This window comes from Lepisosteus platostomus, chromosome 10 (assembly GCF_059453375.1).
Source record: "Lepisosteus platostomus isolate fLepPlt1 chromosome 10, fLepPlt1.hap1, whole genome shotgun sequence".
Lineage (NCBI taxonomy): Eukaryota > Metazoa > Chordata > Actinopteri > Semionotiformes > Lepisosteidae > Lepisosteus > Lepisosteus platostomus.
Genome location: NC_142620.1, coordinates 4,003,757 through 4,021,394, shown reverse-complemented (window position 1 = coordinate 4,021,394; position 17,638 = coordinate 4,003,757). Strand labels below are relative to the sequence as shown.

Below are 17,638 nucleotides of genomic sequence, written 5' to 3'. Positions count from 1 at the left end.
GTTTAATCAGTTAATCTTTTAATTTAATTTAATTTAACATTTCTCACTCTACCCTAAAACAAAGCAGTTTGCATGACCTGCATTTGGAGTAAATATTCACTTTACTTTCAGTCTGCATTGTAGTCTGTCTGGTAGTTATGCTTCCCACTGCTATTTCTGCTAAGAAAAAAATATCTGAAAAGTAGTACTCACGTTTTCAGCCAACGAGAGTTTTGCATGATATGTGTGTTTAATGTACAGCCAGAGCCACTGCAATAGATCATGATAAAGAAAGCTCAACCCCTTCAAGCCCACCAGGATGAGTCCAACTCAACCTGGCAGACATCGCTCCTCCCATCAGTCTCCCACTGCTGCCAGGCTGGAGGAGTGAACTCTGACTCAATGCGTTGGTACAATGTGCTTCTTCTGGAACTACAAATAATCTCCTTTCTGTATAAAATCGTTTTTTAATTATAATGTGCTAAAAACATAAGAAATGCTGTAACCGATGCTCCGTGATTCTAAAGTGTGTTGCTGTACAAGAAAACTGTAAGGCAATGATCTCCGGTCTGCACGGCGCTTAGAAAATTGTGGCGGCAGATTTCTACACCGCCTGGAGCTGATGAGCTTTTAGCAGTTGCTCTTAAAGCCTCGACTATGATGCACATTAACTTTGTCCCTCTCATTCCTAGAAAGGGAGCTGACTATACTGATCAGGACGCTGCATTACAGTAGAACATTCTCACCCTTTTCTCAATTCCTGTCTGTAGATAACAGCCCAGCTGTCTGAATGGAATTTCTCCAGTCAAGGCAGGTTTCTGGAAACTTGAAACACGCTGTTGGTGCGAGACGCGGACGTTAATGCCATCTCTGCACAAACTTGCAAAACTGCTGGTTGGTTTAAAGGGACTTTAGTCTTTTTCTTTTTTTTCCCAGTCTTTGGGCTGGCTATAACACTGCAGCGGCGATTATTAACCCCTTGGGACAACACCTCATTAAGGGTTTCATTTGGATGTCTCGGATAAGAATGCACTTTATATCATTTTCCTCAAACGTTGTCCTTCAAAACAGACCAGGAGGAAATCGGGTGAGCCACATCTTTCCGGGTTTTTGCTTACCAAGCTTAAAATGTGCGTCAGGAAACGAGCAGATTTCACTGCCGAAGAACACAAATGCAGGCCATTAGGCAGTGGCTGCACTTCAAAGCTCAGAGGCTCTGCAAAGACGATCATTTTCCTGCAGCTGACCTCTTTTATAAGATTGATTTTTTTCAAATGGATTTCACAAAAGGAAGTCTGCAGCTCCCAATAAAATGCACGTGTTGCTGCAAACTGTTCGCCTATCCTGTTATTGTTTCAGCAAGACCTGAGATTTGTCTTCAGTTTAACATGTTTACTAGGACAAAATGTAATCCAGAGCCATTACAATTCTTTGTCTTGATGGGCCCCATTAAACACCAGTGACACGAGTGTGCACACTTGTCGAGCCTTTTCATCTGATTTGTCATGTGTAGTCCTGGTGTTGAGCCATGCAATGCACTATTATGTTATTGCTGGCCTGTTATTTTGATTTATAGTACCTGGCACAGTTTTTTTTTCTTCATACTATTTCAGCATTAATGTGAAGGTGTTTGTGTGTAGGTAGGCATTGGATATAGACTGTGTTGAGGATCAGAAGTGAACTTGCAAATACCTTTTCCAGTTTTGTGGTTGTGGAATCTGCAGTGTGTTTAGATTACCCTGCCTTTGAGAAGCTGGACATTCTGGATTAAACTAATCTGAAATTAAAATAAATAGTTGAAAATTACTGTAGTTATTGAAATCTGACTAGCATAAGAGGTGGGATCCATTATTTAAGGTCACTGGGGATTAAATAGGCACAATTGTGTCAAAATAGAAGTTGAAAAACATCAGTTTCAGTGCATATAAAATACTTCCTTCCTTCCGTGCAGTTTGCCAGTAAATGTTATGGTACAGAAAGAAAGCTGCTCAAGGATTTCTTATGACTATCTTCTTAATTAATGCTTATTCCATGCCTTTTCTTTTTTTTCTTTGTACACAAAGATTCTTCAGCAAGGGCTTGGTCACCCTTTACACAAAAATACAAACACGGTTAACACAGAAACCTTTTTAAGGGATGAATAGCCCTCTGTGCTCTGATTCTTGCGAAGCTAAGAGACGCCATAATCAGTTTTTTTCCATTCAAATCCGTGTGGCTTTGCAGTAATTCGGTCTTCCTGTGCATTTACGTGGGGCAGTAGTGTGAAACATGGGGCGGCCTTTTAATTCGCAGCCTTTTATAATTAGAGGCCTTGTACCTCTCAGGACAACTACGCACTAAGATCTTTAGATTCCCAGCAAAAATGTAAATCTTGTAATTTGACGGATTTGTATTTAAATAGCCTGTCTTGATACGACGTTCAAGCCGTACCGCATTGCTCCTTCAATTACGTAATGAATACCACTGAACTGAACAGAGCCAGTTCTCATTTAGTTCACTCTACAAGCAGGTGTTCTTCCAGTCTTTCTGTTTCTTTGGAGGTATGACCATTATGTCCATTCTTCTGCCTTATTCTTAAATGTGAAGCCCCAGCTCTCATCTTTCTGACAGAACTAACTGGGTGTTTTGGGTAGCCAGAGAAGAGATCTGCACGCATAGCTGGACAACAGGGTCATTGAAAGCTGCGGTCACGCTTGTGGTGCATTTGCCCTGCTCATTTAGGACAGTGGACGTGCTCTGTGTCTGCTCTGCCTGTTTCAGCGAGGTTTGCGGGACTGCTCTGAGATTTTCTGAGACGAGGGAAGTAGGTGATCCTGGTTTTCTCCAGTGATACCAAAGAAGTGTTACTTTCTAATCCCTCTCTGGTGTGCGTGAAGAATAACATTCCCATCCACATGTCGGTGTGAATATTGTGGCTATGGAGTGTACCCAGAATCTCCGTGAGTGGAACATGTACTACTGAAACCTGTATGGCCTTACAGGTTGGAAAGTTGGGCTGGGCTGTGCTTGTGAACACACAGAGAAATGACTGAGCAAGTTAACCAGTCTGGCTTTTTTCTGCTGGGAGGCCTGTGGGGAATCTGTGGCCAGCTCAGCTTGTCTTTTGCGGTCAAGTTAAAGTAAACACAATATAGGCTGACCTGGCCATTGTTTTCTGGGCTCTAGCTCAGGAGGAAACAGCTGCCTGCCTTTTCTTCCAGTGCAGCTCATAGCACCAGTAGAGAGCAAGGTCCTGAACCATTCATGTAGGCTAGGTGCCAGGGCACGTTGTGGACTGACGGCAAGAACCAGGTGGCTGGAATTCAAATGTGCTTGAGACTGTGTGAATGTGGAGGAAGCCGGGAGGATACCCTGGGGGTGCAAACTGTGAGAAAAGGTGGACTGGTGTGGCTTCTGGGTTTGTTTAGCCCAGCAGGGGAAAAGGTTAATTTTGCTCAGTCTCCATGCGAGCTATGCTGTGGCTGCTAGCATCCACCAAGGGTTAGATAAGAGTAAGAGCTGACTGTTCCGGGAAGGTTGAGGTTTACTGTACTTTCTGGGTACCTACCCTGTACATGAGAATTAACCACTTAATTTTAGGGGTATTTGATGGAAAAGCAACCCTGAGACTGGCATAGCTGCTGTATGAATTAGGACTATCCTTGTGAAGATCAGAGATATGATCCATTTTTCCCATTTAGTAGTGTTATACCGTAAGTTTGTTAAAAAGCCCAGATAGTGAAACCGAGTAGATTATTTTAGGTATCGGTATGGTTGTTTGATTTTGAATTATTTACCTTGTAGAAAAATGACATTGTAGTAGATCTGTGAGGAATGTAACATCTCATACGCTAAAGTATGTGTGTGCCCAAATCTCCATTCTTTTTCTTTATAGTTTAAACCTTGTAACTAAGCTTTCAGAGCTTTGAAGTACAGCACGTCCCCTACAGTGCTTTGAGATCAGTCTCTCTGTGGGGGATATACATTTTGTGGGGAGTATTGAAAGAGGCTTGAGGAGTAAGCTTTGAATCCTCTCACACAGGCTTGCTTCCCTGTGCATTGTTACAGAGAAATAGTCTTTTGATACTCGATCCTCCATCACCTTGAAATCGTCGCTGAGATCTGGTGTGGTGCCTCAGGTCCCCCACCACCTTAAAGGGAATGTCTTGATGTGAGTGTCAACTGGCATGGAATCCATAAATAAAAATCTAAAACGAGTCATGTTTCGTAAGAAGAAACAAGGATATAATTTTACAATATATAGGGTTTCATTATTTGGAGAGTTTTCTTACATCATGGCACTTTTAAATGCTCGTCCTTTATAAGGAGACGAGTGATGAAAGAATAACAAATCGAGGTTAGGTTTTTCTACTGTAGTCCCCATGGAGGACAAGTGAGACCTTCTAAAGACCATCACATGGCGATTCTGAGCTATGAGGAAATTCCAGCACACGGTGGGCATTGATTTGGAAAGTGCTGGATCATAAACCTGGAAAGGAAAAGTAAAGCTCAGAAGCGTGACTTTCTGTTGCTCAGGCAGGGAGCTACATGTAGGTGCAGATTAAGGGCAGCATGACTGGTGAGACTCCAGTTTTCTGGTAGTGAGATCAGAGACAGGTCTGACTGTGCATGAAATCAACAGGATTTAAATGGGCTGACAGTTCACGGTTGCTTATCTCCTCAGAGTGACGTAAGAACTCTCTACTTTTTGGCCAAAGGAATGGTGGTACCAGCATCTGGCTGTGCCTCCGTACATAAACTGGACAGGGGAGTGTACCATCAGGACTGTTTGCTAAATAGCTGATAAGGAATGAGGAAGTGCTCAGCAAGCACGGGTGAAGGGGGAGAAGACGGTGACAAGCCAGCGATTCGATCAGCGTCCCTCGTGATATGTGAAGCTGACCTGTTTTACCGGCTTGTCTGCCGTGGCTTGTGTTTCATTCCAAAACTCCCAGAATACTTTCAGAATACCTCCAGAGGACGGTGTGACTGATAAGATGTGCCAGCCATGGTGTGCGTGGAATGTCTGTGAGTTTGTTGTTGAATAGTTGACATAACTTTGCTGCAGAAGGAAACCTGAAGAGCTGATGGCGAGCAATTTTTCACTCACTCATTTGGACATGGAACACATTGCACGGACACAGTAACTAATATCCGTTCAGACAAAAATGAACCAGATGTATCATGAACCCAAACTAAAATAGTGAACTTGCCCAGTGCGCTGAAGCAAGTGGGCTTGAGTTTCACAATAGTTCCATTTGCCATGGAACTGCTTGTCCATTGAGGAACCAAAGTTTTGGACAGATTATCACAAGAAATAACATTCGTGTTTTTCTACTGGGATACCTTTTGAGACTTGAGAGCTCACAAGGCAAAAAGCCAATTACTTGTAAGATTGAAAGGTGTCTGTTTTTCACAATGTGGCAGTTTGCTGTGGAATTTGTTAGCAAGCTAGTGATATCTTTTGTACGTTTTGTGATGAAGTGGGTCTGCTTCATGGTGTTTACACAATTTCGTTCTGCGTATTGGTTTGAGACAGAGGCAACTATTAACATTGCCCAGATTAATAAAGAGGTTTGTCGTCCTTTTTGTCATCAGTTGTTCTTGTTTCTTGTTTGATGTAATTTGATTTCACGGCAGGTATCGTACTCTAGCTTAAAGATAGCTCACAGTAGCAAGCATATCATTGCAGCTATTAACATTCTTTATAGAGTACAATACTTTTCAGCTGCTCCCTGGACCCCCGCTCTCTCTGTACATATTAAACTTCATGGCTACTATGTGGAGTTCATTCTGACCAGAGATTGTCTCCTGATTTAATACAAGCTCCATGCTGAAATGTTTATTGTAACATTATTACTGATTTTAAATGTCTAAAAGTGTCAAATCCTAAGAATCTAAACAGCAGGCACTGGGACACTGTGGCTGTAAAACAGTGCCAAATGTATAACAAATGTGTCGTATATCAGGTTATCCAATAAGAAAAATCAGAGGATTTCACTCTGTGTAAAAAAAAAAACCCAACAACATTGTGGCACTTATATGAAGAATGATATTTAAACTCCATAATCTTGTTCAGTAGAAGATATCTGAAGTGCTGATGTGAGCACATTTTCATTTACACATTCGTCACACCCGTTTGAAAATAAAAGGATTTCAGCATGTTAGTCGGACGGGCGTTTACAGACCCGTGTAGCTATGTAGCTGCATTGCACTGTAGCAGAAGGAAGATTCAGTAGTCCGATCCGGTAGGAGACGGGTGAAAGGAAGAGTGTAGTCAGAAAGCAAGGGCATGAAGATGACTTCTGCCCCAGTACAGCCCCCCCCCCCGCCCCCCAGTGGTGACCATGTGGGCGTGCCAGCTGCCTGTCTCTGGCTAACAGCTGTGAATTTTCTGGCATTGCGAGACAGGGCAGGGTTTAGGGTTGAGCCACAGAAAGCCATCCTGAAAGAAATTAAAGCAAAAGCCACAAGCAGCGCCTGAAGTGTTCAATCAGATCTTTTGAAGTGCTATTAAAAGCGTCCGAGTCTCTGTCAGATATATGATTTTAAATTTCCAGTTGCCTTTGTACTTATTGTTAGGTGCAAGCGTTCCCTACCTATCCAGAAAGCATAGACCTTCCCACAGTCTCTTTGCCTTGAGGGGGGAGGTTTGTAATAGATGAATCACTGACTCAGACCCCTGGTAGTTTCATACCTATCCCTCTGTTCGTGCTTCAAAGGTGCTAGATGATAGAATGACAATTTTCTTTGAAGACACTGAAACCTCACGACCGTTTTGTCACGTACTGCAAGCCCTGGAGACGGAAGGTGAAACTGCTTTAATCCCGCCTAATGAGCTTCTTACTGCCACCCACACTTTGAATTCCTGGGTTATGTTTCATTCACTGTTTCACAGATCTTTCATCCCTAGCTCTCCAGTCTCACTGAAAATGTATTTCTCTATAAGAGAGATGAAATGTGGTTTTGTATCTCCACTTTAAATTTGTTGGGCATGGATTCTTAAAGTTGCTGGGACAGTAGTATGTAACGAATCAATTCTAGACATTTTTTTTTAGTGAAAGGAACTTTAATAGAAGGCGGTTGGGAACTCCATGCTTGGTCAAAACCCTTTGCTTTAGATTGGAGGATCCACTGCTGGCTCTGCTCGGGACTCTGCTGGTCCTCTCTGTGCTTGAGCTCGATTCTGACCTTCCCTGACTGCCTTCGTGTTCTTTTGAGCACTTCTTAAAGTGAGTTAGACTGCAGCTGAACTTCAGTACGAGTTCAAAGGGTCCCAGTGCTTTGATCTTTTATTTATACCGTCAGGCAGCAGTTGGTTATCCCCTCAGTCTGCTCTTTTTACATGGGGTTTAGAATGAAGTCCTCATCTTTTATTAAACTTTAGTCTCCTTGTGCGGTTTCAGCTGCAGTAACGAATAATTTCTTCTTTTTTTCTGAAGCTTAAGTGTCCTCATTTCATTTTAGGATTACTTTGAGGAGCATTTCTCTCTTACCAAATCAAAGTTAGTCTAAATATCTTCATTATGGTGTCATGGGCGTCTCAAGTGAATAACCTTCCATATCATTTTAGCCTTTTAAGGTATTTTAGGTTGTGTGTGGTATGACTGATAGGTTTATCTGTGCTATACAGTTACTATACATCAAGAAGATGTTTTTTCTGCCAGACTTATAATGGCTTATTGGGTTATTCTTTAATTGTACTGTGGGAATATTTATTTTTTGCTTGGATTCTAATAAATTGGAGTGGAATTGGACAGTATTGGTTAGGGGGCTCCAACCCAGAGGTTCTTGTGTTCAGATCCCAACTTGTGGCACTGACACTCTGCCCACGAGTGAGGAGGCACTTGACCCAGCTGTATAAATAATTGGGTACCACAATTTGTCTACAAATTAAGAAAATCATCACCTTGGATAAAGGCAGAGTCAGGTTAATAAAACAGAAATGTAGAGTTACACAAATATACTTTGTGATACTAAGTTGCGTACAATATATACTGAAAGCAAATGTATATTACTGTACCTTATTCAGTGCTTTTGCAGGTTTTTAAACTCCAAAGAGAAACACAACACACACAACAATTTGTAAAAGGTACAGCCCTAAATCCAAAGTGAATTACAAATACATGCCAAATACGATGGCTTGGACTCGTTGAAGGAACTGTTTTTCTTGTACAGCAAGAAGAATGGGCTGATGAAGGCCCTTTAGTTGTGCTGGCTGTCTTCGTTGCTAGGGGAAGCCTTTCTAGGTACCAGTCCTTTTCAGAGCTGAAAACGACCCTAAAGACTTCATTTCAGTGCCGTTTTTTTCTTTGATCACCAGATATCAGGTCCAAGGTCCCTGTAGGAAAGCAAATTAATTTCAGCCTGTTTGCACAGACTTTTAAGAGTGTATTAAGGGAACACTGTCAACTAATGTAATTAAGCTCTAGCACTCAGCATGGCCGTGAAACAATACAAGAGGCTTTTCAAATGCTTGAGATGAAATCAGCATCTGTTTACCTTTAGATTCCTTCTGTCTTGTTAGCTGAAAATGAAGGAGTGTGGTCAGGGTGGGATTTCAGAACAGCGGCGTCTCGTGTTCCTTCATTTAAAAAAAAACAATGACTGCCTTCAGGTTTATCAAGTTTTATTTCCATTTTGCCCCAGGATTTTTAACATGCTGCACTGGAACATTTTTCAGGCTCTGCCGATTTATTCAGACGTACATTGCTTTTTTTGCTGTGTGTCTGACAGCAGGCTCCTTAATTTGTAAAAAAAGAAAGTGTCGTACATTTGTGAATTGTAGGTTTTCCCTTAAGTCCTGATTAAATAGTAGTTTTTGTTTCCATCGATCGTCTTTCTTAGGTTTGGTACTGAGGCAAAAGGCATTTGGCAACTAAAGGCTCATGTGCAGTAGCTTGTTGCAGTCCCTCTCAGTCAGGAAGTTAATAATTCTCTGGTGACGTGCATCAGCCTTTCTGCACCAGCGTCCCCACAGCAGAGAAGTCCGGGAGGCAAGCTTAAGCCAGCTGGGGCTAACTCCCTTACTCTTATGAAGAGAGCGATAGGATCTTTCATGACCTCATTTCAACATCCCCTCCAAGACTGGCACTTCCTAACCAGTCACCATACCAGAAATTCTGGTCTGGGAGAAAGCGCGCCACCTACTGGTCCACCAAGACCACGTTCAGCAGCTACTTGGTTTCCTTTGCGGCGTTCCATCCTTGTACTTAACTTAACCAGGACCAGCTTTGTTAAGATCAGGCTACAAGGTGGTAACACTGCTATCAGATGCCATAAAGACTAAATGAATTGTGCTCGCACTTCTGTCCATCGCAAGTCAGATAAGTGAAATTTGTTTTTTTCTTTCGTGCTTTTTGGAAGAGTGCACTCTAGATCAAGATTGAGCTGGGTTAATTGTCCTTTGTCGTTATGTTGTTTGCTTGTGAAACAAAGGGCACTCTTCCATTTCATCATTTATCAAACCACATAACCTGGTTTAGTGTATAAAACAGTGTAGACAAATTATTTTCTTAATGTGGTTCAGAAACAAAGTAAGATTTGTCTGGCTAACACATTAATTGGATGCAGTGCTGTTCATACAGATGTCGTTCATAGTTTCCAAGTCAGTCTTGTGTATGGCATTTTCAGTTTTTACTGTAATAACTGTGTCAAAGGCCTTTTAAAATGATTAATTTCATTAGAAGGTATAATTGAGTTGGAAGAGTGGTCATTAGGAAGTACAGGCAGTGAGGGTAAAATAAACTGATCCTGACTGAGAACCGATCTGGAGTTAAATCAATTCTGTTTGGACTCTATTCAAATGCAGATTTTTTTTTCTGATTTTGATTACATTTTGGATGGATATACTTTGTGGATACATGTTGTCAATTTTCAAAATCTATGTTTTTTAACTTAAATTTCATTTTGGCTTAGGGAAGCTATTGCTTTCAAGCCCTGTTTTCACAGTGTTCACTTAATTGCATTTAAAATTCCTGTCCTTAGCCAGATGATTGTAGCCATAGAAACTATCAGTCTTGTCCCAGACATATTATTATGCAAAATAAGCGATTGATTAGCTGGGGTAAGTCTCTCTTGCAACAGTTGAGGTATCGAGCGACTTTCACCTTTGCACCTCAAAGGATATTATGATCTGTACACAGGTGATCTGGGTCTACATTTTCCAGAGTTTAAGAGCATCTGCCCAGATGGTGATAACTCGGCTGCTGTCAGCCTGCGTTCACTGAGGAAAAATAAATGCTGAAAGATTTAGTGGCACACGTGTTAAAACACGCATGTTGTGTGCAGTTCAACAGTTTTTTATCCTCTCTAACACAGTGGCTACACAAGTGTGATTTGGGCTAGATTCTGGTGTCAAGATAAAAAAAGCTTCCTCTGTGAAATAAGACCTAGTATAAACATTTCCAGTAACCTTCAGCTTGAGAAAGCTTTATTTTGGTTTGGCCTTTGTACAGACGTCATGACAGTGACACCGTAAAATGACAGCTGGCTTACGAAGTGGTGCAATACAGTGTTATCCGTCTGTAAAAGTAACATAGGAAAAGCTTACAGTTCTAATGATATTAAATGCATTTGCCAGAAAACAGCATTGAGGCTGAAAGTTTTTTTTTTTGCGGTTAAGCACCAGTGGTGAGCAGGAAGCTTCTCACAGTACAGAACAGGTGGTTGGGCCCAGCAGGCGAGTGGGTCTCTAGGGGTCCGACTTTGCGATTGGTCTTGGGATGCTCCTGCTCATCCCCCTGCTCCTGCTTATCCCTGCTCCTGCTCCTGCTCATCCCTGCTCCTGCTCCTGCTCATCCCTGCTCCTGCTCCTGCTCATCCTCCTGCTCCTGCTCATCCTCCTGCTCCTGCTCATCCCCCTGCTCCTGCTCCTGCTCATCCCCCTGCTCCTGCTCATCCCCCTGCTCCTGCTCATCCCTGCTCCTGCTCATCCCTGCTCCTGCTCATCCCTGCTCCTGCTCATCCCTGCTCCTGCTCATCCCTGCTCCTGCTCCTGCTCATCCCCCTGCTCCTGCTCATCCCTGCTCCTGCTCATCCCTGCTCCTGCTCCTGCTCATCCCCCTGCTCCTGCTCATCCCCCTGCTCCTGCTCATCCCCCTGCTCCTGCTCATCCCTGCTCCTGCTCATCCCTGCTCCTGCTCCTGCTCATCCCCCTGCTCCTGCTCATCCTCCTGCTCCTGCTCATCCTCCTGCTCCTGCTCCTGCTCATCCCCCTGCTCCTGCTCATCCTCCTGCTCCTGCTCCTGCTCATCCCCCTGCTCCTGCTCATCCTTGCTCCTGCTCCTGCTCATCCCCCTGCTCCTGCTCATCCTTGCTCCTGCTCCTGCTCATCCCCCTGCTCCTGCTCCTGCTCATCCCCCTGCTCCTGCTCCATCCCTGCTCCTGCTCATCCCCCTGCTCCTGCTCATCCCCCTGCTCCTGCTCCTGCTCCTGCTCATCCCCCTGCTCCTGCTCCTGCTCATCCCCCTGCTCCTGCTCCTGCTCATCCCTGCTGTGTCAGATAGCAGGGGGAACCTGTGCAGTGGAGTGGCCTGACACTTCCCCTCTGCGGCTCCTGGGTTTGAGTTGTAAACGGGACCCTTTTCTCCCCCCTCAGGGACCAGTAGCTGACGCAAGGGCCCGAAGGATCTGAGCCATGCCTCCTCGGAAACGAAGCGGGCGAGGGATCTCCTTCATCTTCTGCTGCTTCAAGGGCAGCGACCACCCTGAGATCACCTACCGCCTCCGCCATGACAGCAGCTTCGCCCTGCAGACCATGGAGCCGGCCTGGCCCATGCCCCCCCCGGAGGAGCTGGATGCCATGTTCTCCGAGCTTGTGGTACGTGGCGGCCTGTTCTGGTGCGCCGGCCTCTGACGGCCCCAGGGCTTCGATATCCTTCCTGTGTCGTCACTTGCTTCGCAATCTCCCACAGCTCGACGCCCGCAGGACATTCACTCGATGTGTGTCATGCACACGCCTGAACAGGGCTCGACAGCCGCAGTTTCAGTTGCAATTAACCTTTCTTGTTCCTTGTGTATAATAAATACACTGTTAGTCAAAATGCTGTCAACGACTTTCACAGTTTAGTACAGATTAATTACATGGGTTACTGTGACAAAAAAGGGTTTCAAAGGAAAGCATAAATATCAAAGTTTCTAACAGTTACCTTACAATCCTTCACCATCTGTGGAGGAGAAAGCAAAACTTTAGTAAAATAATTGGCATTCATACTTGTCGACAACCCTGTGCCTGTATGGAATTGTTGTCCATGCTCCGCTAGTCTTGCCAAACAGTAAAGGGCTGTCTAAACCGAAAGCTGGGCTTTTAGTTATTCACCACTCTGCTAAATAGGTAGTACTGAAACTAGCCCTGTCAGAAACAGTGCTAGAGCTCTGTTTGCCATTTTTTTTTAAAGTCCCGGTCTTCCTTCCATGCTTCTTTTGTCATTGTGTAGCCACGTTTACTGAGCTGCCCTCTGGTAAATTCTGTTCTTGAGATGTCCCTGTTCTTGTATCATGTGCAGCATCATCTTATGTGCTTACGAACCTCGTTGAGGTCATGAAAGGAGCTTCCTTTACAGCTGTTTGGTTGAAAAGCCTTTCTGTTTCACTTCGAAGACCCTTGTGTTTAGAGGTGATGGAATTGAAACAGACCTCTGTGGCATGCAGCTCCTCCAGTGCTCCTGTTTTCACCGGTGAACACAATGGAGGTCGAGAGGTGTCATTACTGTTCAATAGACTAGACAGCTTACATGAAGAGGATGGGTTACGTCTCCTTTGGGGGAAACTTCTTACAGAATTCCCTTTGCAGCAACGTTCTACCAGAGATCAATTGCTTATGGTGAGCTGTGTGTTGCAAGAGTATTTGCGTATTCCACATCAAGTAAACCTATTGGTATTTTCTCTGCACTAATCGCTAATTTTCATGTAGGCGAAGGGCAACTCTCCTGTTCCTTCAAATCCACAGGACTGGGAAGGTAGCTGAAGAGTTTGCTTTGAGTCCTGCAATTGAGGCAGTGACACCTTGTGACGTCTCCTCTGCTGACCCTCTCACAGATCACTTAGTTTCTACCTGCCTAAACAAGAGGATTAAACTATTGTCAGGATGCCTCCTCTTCCGCAAAGAGCAAACTATACAGTAACCAATTGTTAAAGGACCTTGTTTCTGGTGCAGAGGGCAAACAGATTTAGAAATAATGCCAGATTGACAGGAGAACTTGAAGCTATTCTATAAGCTTAGAGAAAAAAAAATCTCTAATGTCGTGGGGATGGTAAGAATGTTTCTCCTATCAAAAAGTAAATAGTTTTTCTTGGCTTTGAGCTAATGGAAGTCACCAGATTTTGGATATGATTTTGATGGAAATGGCTGTATAATTATTTATTTCTGGAACAGAGATGGTCAAGGGAGTGCAAGTGTATTGCTTTGCTCTTTACACATCAAGATAGAAATATCCGTAAAATGAAGAGCAGCGCAATAAAATGCGTAATAACAAATGACTACAGCAGGACTTCTGAGTGTTTGTCCATTACATTGTGCCTTTTTAATTAGTATTCTAAAGATAGCCTGCAACAGTCTGTGAAGAGGCATGCGCCAGTCGAAACCGCTGCAGTGACAGGATTTTAAACCATGCCAGGGGAGGGTGTCAAAATGTGTTCATGTGCAGAGGATTTCCAAGTCTTTCACTTTGATTGATTATTGAGTTTCTCCTGCTAAAAACAGTGACATGCCTGAGGGGCACCATGCTGTCGTTGGGTTTCATTGGGCCTGCGCTCCCTAGTTGTCAAGAGGAGAATGTAGGGCAGCCGAGATCAACAATTACAGTGCACCCTTGCAGAATTACAAAATTGCAGAGTGTTCGGAAAGGATAAGGGGGTCCTGTATCAGCACCCCACAATGAAAAGTGTTAAAATTCAGATGGAAAGGGGTTTCTCCTCCTGTTTCTTGTCTGCTGATTGCTGTTCTTTTTGAATCGGGCTGCTGTTACCATGTTCTGACTAGTACAGCGCTTGAAAACTCAACAAAGCAAAGCTAAACTCTCACAGCAGATTCCAGGAGATGTTATCTGCAACTTCTACTAGTTGTACTATATTTTTGATGTTGACCTATTAAAGATGTTCACCTGTCAAATCTGCTGCACGTACTGTCCAGTGACATTTTGTCCTCCTTCTCTTGGGGTTTGCAGTAAAAAGTCCATAGTGACTTGAACTATTTAAGGTTTGGCATAGTCAGGGATATACATTTAGAAATGTTTCTCATCTTTTTGCTTGTTCTGCCTGCACTATACTAAGTATTCTTCACTTCTTGAAGAAAATAATTCACAGGTTAGGACAGAGGCAAGGAAAATGTTTTCTTCTCCTTCATTTTTACACTGAAAGTGCTTAATAATAGGATTTATAAAGCTAATTTTCTTTGGGTGTTGTATAAAGTTAATGTTTTCAGAGACCTTGGATCATTAAAGGGCATGATGGCATTTGGGCTAAATGACAACTTCTCATTATCACCAGTATTATTAATTCGTAACAGTCTTAACAATTTGCAGTCTAGGAGCTTGTATTAAGAAGCCTTTGTAGTGAGGTCATCAGATCATACATTTAAGTTTAATCCTTATTTTAGGAAAAAACACTGGATTGTGTTATTGTAACTCATACATTTTTGTTGCAAGAGGCAAACAATAGATTTCCGAATATTTAAATATGAAGGTACAAGCATGATGCGTGGTAGAAATTCTGTTGATCGCTGTCCCCTTTCATTGATATCTGATTTTTATCCCTGTAATAAAAAAATGACTATGTGTGGTCTCTTTTAGAAATATTTAGGAATTGACTCTTGTAGTTGTAACATGTTGGATGTTTTGCAGCCACTGTGAGCCATTAAAAAGAAATAAAATGTGGTTTGAAACTGGCAAGCAGTTTTTCACAGATGTAGAAATGTTGACTGTGTTGATCTGCTCAGCCTCTTTGCCTTTTATCATCCTGCGTGCTATTTTAAAAATGTGACCAGCTGGTGTTTTTGGCTGCTTAGAATAGGCTTTGGTGACTTTAGGCGATTTTCTCTCGGAAGAGGTTAAAGCTTATATGCTGCAAATTGGTTTTTTTTAAATGAGCACAAGTGTCTATGCCACTTTCTTTCCTAAAAACAGCCTGCTAGAGTAGAGATGAGAATCTACAGCAGGAGAAAAAGAAAGGAGAATCCCGATGGGTTTTTCCCTTTATGGATTTGTAGGCAAATGCTCACTGGAACACAGGGATTGTGTTCTGTATGCCGGGAGGATCTTCAGGGTCATTTCCGCACTTTTGTTTTGCAAACTCTTAGCCTGTTTGACAAGAGAAGCCTCTGAGCTGTTCAGTACCGTATACCCTAAATCGCAGCCCTGCGGTGTTTGATACTGCTTGCAGTCAGTTTTGGAGTGAAGTGACCTACTAAAGGCGTTGCACTGTGGAGTGGTCCGGTCTACCAGTCTTAGACTGAGAGATGAGAGCCTTAGGGTGAGGTGTGGCTACGCCAGTTGCGATGGCGTTATTGCAGTCTCCAGGGCGGCAGAGCACGGGGGGGAGAGGATGCAGACATGAGCTGACAGTGCAGGTCATCACAGCGGACCCCAGGGCACAGTGAGGAAGGAGAGCTCTGGAAAAGAAATTATGCGATGCATCCCGGGCTGCCTCTTGTGCACACAGTGAAGGATACACTGTCTCAACACATCTTAGGACTATGCTCTCTGCAAGTGCAGAGAAGACTGTCGCAAGACAACTGTTTTGCACATATATGTATATGTACAGCTAGCTCTTAGGAACTTGAGGATGGCAGATCATGAAAAATGTAATGTCAGACATGCTGTGCTGACAGCTTTGATTTCATACTGCATTGTTTAATTAGAGGTCAACTTACAGCAGTGGTATAGGAAACCAGTAGAGGTCAAATATAAGCCTTTGGTTTTCTGTGCTTGTCTATCTCCTGCCCAAATTGAATTCAGCCCCCATGGGAGGCCCAGACAGGCATGTTGGGTGTCTGGCTATCATCAGCGTACACACTGCTGAACTAGGCAGCGATCTAGTCTTGTGCTCTCTCCTGTGCTGGCATGCTTTAGTGTAAACTAGTTGCCTTCAAAGTGCTTTCTTGTGACTAACTGATTCCTGTAGTTGATGTACTGTATACTTTTTGCCAAATAGTAGAAAGGTTTTCGTTTTTTTTCTTTAAGGTTATGACAGAGATGGGGCAAAACGGATGGGGGTTATTGCAATGGCTTGCAGGTGAAGCTGTTAAAGTTGCACCCGAACATCTGGAATGAGTTTTATGAGACAGGCTGCCAAGGAATGTAATGCCGGTTATGTAACAATGCAGGTAATAATTTAACAATTCCATGGAAGGCTTTTCGAGGCTATCACAGCCAAATAAGCATGTCCCAGAGAAGGGCGAGTAAGAAATTAACCCTTCCTTCCCACAGAGAGCTCAGGTTTAAATGCAGGGAAAAAAATGCAGTTTTGAGTTTCACATTTACTGTACACCAATTACACCAAAGAGACCACAATTATTACTTGTGCTACAGCATTTTCTGCTGTGTATCAAATAGTAGAACCGCTGTCCTTTATCTTTTTTAATATTTTAAATTGAAGTTGCTAAACTGTGCTAAAAATTGAGGGTAGGTAAAGAGCACATCAAATAAAAATTTGCAACGGAACGAGTGCAACATAAAACAAATGAGCTTAGCTGTGATTTTGAGAGAAAAAAATTAACTTATTCATGAAAGAGTGAAGTGTTCATCTCCATACATCCTTGTTAGCATCCCTGCAATGGTTAAGTCTTCTAGTATTTCTGACTCAACTCCAAACCAGACAAGAAAGATGTTGAAGAGCATCCACGTGTAGCGCAGACATGTTGGTGTTGGGTGTTGGGATCTGAGCAGGTCGTTATCAGGCACAGTTCTATGCAGAACAAAGTGAAAAGGTCTGCAACATCATTCCAGCTTCCACAGGGGTTGTTATCCTGATTAAACACTAAAGGATATGTTCAGCAACTTTTGGTTTCTTTCAGAACTGAGTGATTTCTCATACCAGTCCTTGTACACGAGTGAAAGGGCTGATATCAGCAGGATGCAAAAATGTTTAGTGTTGCATGAAACACAGCTCACCAAACATTACTGTCCCACAATGCACACGTCTGCTTCCTGCCTCTCCTACGTGATTGTTTGAAGTTAAAAATAGCTGAAGACCTCTTGTTTGCTAGAATGCCTTTAAGTTTTTTTTAAGACCAGATTTTTGCTAATGTGGTTTCCAGAAAGTATCCCATCTGTTTCCAGAAAATATGGAGTTCAGCCTTGCAGTGCCTCATTGTGATCTGTTCTATGTGTTTTCTTACCCCTTTTCATCACTAAATCTTTTCTGCAGACCTTTCCTGCAGAATATGTAGTGCCTGATTTAGCTTGATCCCCATCAATCAATGCATCAACAAGTCTTCTTAAGCGAAGAGCTGGGATTGAGTGTGGAGGGATTCACCCAAGTTAATAGAAAGCCATTGTTTAGAAAGCACCAATCGATAACGCACAAAGGGCACGTCCTTACTTTGGAACGTGCTTCTCTTGTAACATTAATGTTTTGTTTTGCTTTCATTTAGTAGGACCCAGTTTTGTTTGTTTTCAGTTCTGTGTAGTGCTGTAGGATAGCCCCGTGTTCGGGGAATGACCAACTGTTCCTCTCCTTCTGT

The 17,638-nt window shown here is 43.1% G+C and overlaps 1 protein-coding gene across 4 annotated transcripts in view; it reads left to right on the top strand.

Annotated features, from left to right (window-relative positions):
- The window catches only part of daam1a (dishevelled associated activator of morphogenesis 1a), an 88,269-nt gene that overhangs the window by 32,731 nt on the left and 37,900 nt on the right, over positions 1-17,638 (top strand). For all 4 annotated transcript variants that reach the window (XM_088647560.1, XM_088647559.1, XM_088647561.1 and 1 more), the window contains one exon: positions 11,558-11,779. In XM_088647560.1, the coding sequence (XP_088503686.1) occupies positions 11,597-11,779 (183 nt within the window). In that variant the 5' untranslated portion in view covers positions 11,558-11,596. The remainder of the gene's footprint in view (positions 1-11,557; positions 11,780-17,638) is intronic.